We start from the raw sequence: 6,290 nt of genomic DNA, 5'->3' as shown, positions 1-6,290 counted from the left end.
GTTCAACGAATCCAATATGTAATTCACTTTTTTTCTGAACTTAAAATTGTGCAACTGAACTTACATCATGCAATTGTTGCCACTAAAAACCTTAATAAAAGATCAGAAGATCATGAAATTAGTATTGTATGCATTCAAGAAATTTATCAAAAGAACATTAGACCAATTAGTTTTCCCTCCAGTGTTAAAACTTTCTTCTTTGACCAGACAATCTGAAATCAGGTATCATAGTCTACAATTGATATCTTCAAGCAATAAAGGTTTTCTCTTCCAATAATATCATTGCTATAATCATTCCTTTTTACAAATCTACCTTAATGATTATCTCAGTTTACAACTCTCCTTCAGAAGATATTGAAACTACTTTAATTTGGTCAATTCACGATCAAGTGACAGGTACCAAACAAACCGTTTCAGTTCAATTTCCAACCGTTCTGCGCATGTCGGGATGTCTGCGGATAACGTTGATGAAAGCATTGAAGTTGAACGTTACGCTGGCCGTATAATTATTAAAAACGTTTGATAAAAAAAAAGAAATTAATATTTTAAATTATTTTCTCCAAATTTTTGTAGTAATGTAAATTTACTTCTGATATTAAAATTTTAATTAGTGTTTTCAATGTAATTATTGCTTTTGCATAATTAATTAATATCACTTTTTAATTTATTTGGTATTATTTTATTCTTTACTTTACCATATTCTCTTTTTTGTCCAAAAGATACATTTTGACAAATGGCTATGGCAGTGTTTTTGAAAAATTACATTTTTACATATTATTTAAATGTTATTTAATGTTGAATTTTATGAATATATTTTTTAAGTAATTATAACTCTTAGATAAGTTAAGATTTTGAATCTTACTAATAACATTATTACTTTTTTTTTCTTATTCAATGATTTTTAAAAAAATTAAAATTGAGATTTTGATGTTTTTATTTTGCTCAGAGGAAAGAACATGAAACTCAAATTTGTATATATTAAATAAATTATATTTACAATTTCAAATTATGAAATATAAAAGGTATATATACCATTTTTTAATCTATTCTACTTGTGAATCAGTTATTTCATTTTAATTTGTAGAAATCATTAAAGAACAAACAAACAAAATGACATTTTCATAATTTTTATTTACACATTACAAAAAACATAGAAAAAATATGATAAAACGGATGTTTCAATGTATTCACCTATTAAAAAAAAAACTCAAAAACTTTTTATCAACATTTGTTTTTTCAAACACAATGAATATAAACATAGCATTACAAGAATGTCAAAATAAACGATGAAATCAGTTTTATTCAACAGAAACATCCTAGATACTAAACAATAGTTTTTTTTTTAATCATCAATAAAAACATAAGGTTAAGCAATGTACTTTTAAAGCAGAACATTTCTGAAATGTATTTTAAAATGATAAAATTACATTGATTAAAATTACATTGAATGAATATCGTAAAATAAAACAAAAACATACAATAGAGTAAATTTAATAAACAAGAATTAGGTAACTGTAATATAAAACTGTATATAAGTTAAAAAGGATATAAAGAGGAGTTGGAAAAAAAAACACTTTTATGTTTTACAGAGTTTTATGATTTAAAATCGATATGTTAAAGAAATAGAAAAAAAAAAAAGAGTGAAACTTTCATGTAGCAATGAAGTTGGAAATACAAAATGTATAATAAAAGGTGCTATGGAAATTGATTTTCAATGAAAAGTCCTGTATTTTATAAAAACAGAAATCACTGAAGTGCACAATGGTATAGCATGATATTATTGATAACAATTAATTTCATTTTAAATCCAAGAAACTAATGATATTTCATTTTTAACAATATAAACAGTTGCTTGACGTAAATTCACCTTGAATGCATCGCAAATCAGCAAATATATTTTGAAAACTAGTAATAATGTTTTCTGGAGTAATCCATGTTGCTATTTTGTTATTCGACATGATTACCTAGCAATAACTAAATAATATGAATTACTAAAACATAAAGAAAAGTTTAAGATTCACAATAAAAAAGTAAAACCTCATATTGTATTTATTATAATACCAAAAAAAAAAAAAAAAATGCAAAAATTATTGGTCTTTGAAAGCTTCACAACATGCAATAAAGACACTAAATTGGCATTATATAAACGTTTATAAGGAAGAGCCCCTGCAAAATAATTGTACATTTTAATTATTGTGTTTCTCTTTCTACTGTAACCCTTACACCGGATACCTTGAAGTTATCAATTCTTTCAGTGATATTAAACAGAATAGTACTTTAAAAATTTAGGATATTTCAATTTATGTCCTATTATTTGTAGTTCTTGTTCAATTTGGAAACCTTTATCTGCCATCACAATATCATTCGGTTCTAATACATCCATCAGATGGCTTTTAATAAAAAGTTCCTTGTCAGATATACTACCACAGTATAATGGCTGATGACTCCTGAAGGCATCATATCTTTTAAAGTATACGACTATCATATCTTTTAAAGTATTCGTTTTCTTATAAAAACTAAAAGTAATATGCTGTTCAACTCGATTGCTAGGTTTCTATATAGGAAATTCAGTGAAGTCAATAATGATTCTGGAGTCTTTATTTTCAGAACTAAACTGTTTAATAATGGTTTCAATAAGTAATGACTTTGGTGGAAATATAGTTAAGAATTTCAACTTCTCATAAAAACTCTTGTTACAAAATTCAAATTCCTTGAAACAGCAGAATATGAAATTTCAAACAAAATGGATAAAAATTCATTTGAAATTCCAGTCTTTAATTTAACAAGGAACAGGACATATAAATCAATTAGACACTTCATCATTGGAAATATCATTAAATGTCAATAAAGCAACTTAGAAATGCATTCACGGTTTCGTTTTATTGTCCCCATTTTCTTTTGATGGCAAATCTCTTTCCGATTACTTTTTCTTCGAATGGATTTTCTAAAAAAATTGCTGTTTAAAAAATGTTAAAAAAATTTATTCACTTCCACCCAAGTTTAGTATTATAGCAGTTGTTAGGAGTGATATTTTTTTTTGCAACAGGAGTTTGTTTACTTACATCAATTAAATTTAGATAAGATTTTGCAGGTAAAATGTAATACAATATTCGTGTAAACATTTAAAAACCTCTGAAGCATATTCAAAATTATCAGAAATTTCATCAAATGTCAATAAAGTAAATTAGATATGCACTCACGCATTCGTTTCATTGTCCCCATTTGCTTTTGATGGCAAATCTCTCCGAAGACTTTTTCTTCGAATGGTTTTTGTAAAATATTACTGGAACAGCTTTGAGTTTCATTTTCCTATATTTAGTAAATGGACAAACACTGGATGAACTCTTCAAAATGATCGGAGCATATCGCAGACTTCGAAAAAGCGTAAAACCTTCTAACCCAAGCTAATAACCCAATTAAGATTGTCGAAAGAAAAAAAACCCTTTTATCAAGACAATTACTTTAATGTTTCGCATTATAGCATCCAACAGCTCACCATTATTTCATCTTTTGACATATAATAAGAGGAAAGAAAATGACTAAAAATTATAACCTCAAATATAAACAAAAAATCCGCTTCATACTTGGCGGAGAGCGTTAATGGCAGATTCATCGACGAAAGCGTTGCGGATGAAAACTTTAATGCCATGTGCAGAAGTCCATGACATGTGACTTTTACGTCACATGAATTGACCCCATTGAATTGGAAAATAATTTACAGCACTCTCATGATAGAGTATTGATTGCAGGAGATTTTAACGTAAAAAGTACAGTATGGGGCGATGATTTTGAAGATTTTAGGGGTCATATATTACTTGAATTTCTCTTTTCAAAAAGTTGTTTTAAATGATGAAAATTCTCCTCCAACTTTTGATGGTATGTTAGGAAGAACATGGATAGATATTACCCTTAGTGACCCTGTATTGTCAGAAAATATTTTTAAATGGAAAATTGATTTAGAACCATAATATCATTAGTTTTTCATTTAATACTAAACGACCAAAAATGTCCAAAAATGATAGAATTTACATAGAAAACTTAAATTTACAAAAATTTAGAGTTCTGCTTACCAAAGATTTCCAAAAGATTGAAAATATAGAAAAACAAAACCTGGACTTTTATGTTGAGAATATAACAAAAACTATAATATCTACCTATAAAAACAGTAAATTAAATAAGTTAAACAAATACCGAGAGAAAAGACATAATTGGTGGTCTAGAAAACTAGAGGTTCTAAGAAGTGATGTGAGAAGAGCAAAAAGGAAATTGTTTAAGGCCAAATATATAAGTGACAAGAAATATCTTTGAATGCTGGTTAAAGAAGCAGATTGGCCTAATTTATGTGAAAATGTGACATCAAGTGAGCCATTTGGAATTCATTTTGAATTGGCTAAAGTCCAGACAATAAATCCTTCCAACTTAGTGCAATTAGAAAAACTGATGGTTCTTTAGCCGAATCTCCCTAGGAAGCGGTATATGCTTTATTTGAATTTCATTTTCCCTCGGATAATGATGATACTAAGCTTTTTCATGAAAATATTCGAAAAAATAGTCGAATTCCTCCAAATTCTCTAAATGATCCTCCAGTTTCAATTTTCGAACATACTATCAACAATTTAAATAACAAACAAGCTCCAGATCCGGATGGTATTTCAGCAGGAATTATTCAAGAAGCATTTAAGTGTAATCAAAACTTTTGTTCATCTTTATACTAAATGCCTGCACAATGGATATTTCCCTGCAAAATGGAAAGTAGCACATGTTGTGTTGTTGAACAAGTCAAATAAAAAGATACAAATCCAGCAGCGTTTCGACCTATTTGTCTTCTTGATTTCATTGTAAAAATATTCGATCAAAGGATTACACAGAGAATATTCTATCATTTATTAAAAAATAATTTTCTTCATCAAACGCAATATGGATTTATTCCTTTAATATGGAGCAATTATTCACTTTAAAAATTGGATTCCGGAGGCACGAAATAACTCAAAATATAGTGTTATAATTTCTTTAGATGTGAAAAGTGCTTTTAGTCGAGTTTGGTGGCCATTAGTTCTACACAATTTGAAAAATATGAACTTCCCCCAAAACCTTTTTAATGTGATTTCAAGTTTCCTCAACGGTAGAAAAGGTTTTCTAATTTTCGGCGATCAAATTTTTAATAGAGAATATTCAACTGGATGCCCTCAGGGTTCTAATTCTTGACCTCTATATTGGCTTCTAGTAGCTAATGAAGCACTGCAAATTAATTTTGGGGAAGATACTAAAATAATTGCATACACTGATGATTTTTATCTGTTTGTGGCAGCAATTAGCAAGCATAAATTTCAAGATCTGGTTAATAAGTCATTAGAAAAATTAGATTGTTGAAGTAAGGACTCTAAGGTTACTTTTGCGCTTGCAAAAACGCAGCTGATTCGTTTTGGTAAAAAAAGGCGTTATAAACACCCTCTGTATTGTTCTTATACAGGTAAACCATTTCAATCTTGCAAGAAATATGAACATTCTTGGTATTATAGTTGATGACAGATTAAATGGTATGGCCCTGATAAATCATGTGGGAAGCAAGATGACTAAAATTTTAAATAGACATACATTGCCAAATACAATAGAGGAATATCAGAAAAAATTGTCAAAATTTTATACAATAGTGCCCTGGAAAGAATTTTAGTATATACAGTTGCAGCCTGTTGGAAGGGCTCTAATAGACAAAGGCAAAAGATCAATAGTGTATACTATACGTAAAACACTGTTAGCAATAATGGGCGCTTTTCGCTCAACATCTACAGCAGTTCTACAAATAATTAGTGGACTTGAACCAGTAGGGCTGATATATCATATTGATACCGCTTTTTATTGGATAAAAAAATCACCATAAAGACATCTATATTTTTGGCCAAACAATTCAGAACTCTAAAAGGATTAGTTATGAAAATAGATGGGTTCACCCCAGTAAGATTGAAGAGATACAGTGGGATGTTTCTGCAGTGACAGCTCCGCATTCAATCGATAGAGATGGTTCGAAAATGAATGAACAAGTTGTTGCGGCTTTTTGTATTTTTGAGGGCGAAGATAAAATCGAAGAGTTTCAGTATAGGCTTGAAAATCACTGTTCAATTTTTCAAGCAGAACTTTTTGCAATATGGCAAGTTTTAAATTGGAAAAACCATAATAAGCCGTATTTGCATTGTTATCTATTCACGGACAGCCTTAGTCTATTAAAGGCTCTTCAAATTTTCAACCCCAAAAATAATTCAGTAGGAGATGTTAAAAGTCTGGTAGATGTAATA

The 6,290-nt window shown here is 28.8% G+C and overlaps 1 protein-coding gene across 1 annotated transcript; it reads right to left on the bottom strand.

Annotated features, from left to right (window-relative positions):
- Positions 1-2,260: 2,260 nt before the first annotated feature.
- Positions 2,261-2,820, bottom strand: LOC129975529 (uncharacterized). Its single transcript, XM_056088590.1, has 2 exons — positions 2,741-2,820; positions 2,261-2,447 (listed from the first exon to the last, which is right to left on the bottom strand). The coding sequence occupies exons 1-2, from the start codon at positions 2,818-2,820 to the stop codon at positions 2,261-2,263; spliced, it is 267 nt and encodes an 88-aa protein (XP_055944565.1).
- Positions 2,821-6,290: the final 3,470 nt, after the last annotated feature.

The sequence above is a fragment of the Argiope bruennichi genome, chromosome 7, assembly GCF_947563725.1.
Source record: "Argiope bruennichi chromosome 7, qqArgBrue1.1, whole genome shotgun sequence".
Classification (NCBI taxonomy): domain Eukaryota; kingdom Metazoa; phylum Arthropoda; class Arachnida; order Araneae; family Araneidae; genus Argiope; species Argiope bruennichi.
The sequence above is the reverse complement of the archived record's forward strand: the minus strand, read 5'-3'. Positions and strand labels throughout refer to the sequence as shown.

What these genes read in the sequence shown, in the direction of transcription:
- LOC129975529 (XM_056088590.1), bottom strand. Translation starts at nt 2,820, where the DNA reads ATGAAGTGTCTAATTGATTTATATGTCCTGTTCCTTGTTAAATTAAAG. An exon ending in AATGAATTTTTATCCATTTT is followed by an intron (nt 2,448 to 2,740) that starts GTTTGAAATTTC and finishes TGATGCCTTCAG; the next exon opens with GAGTCATCAGCCATTATACT.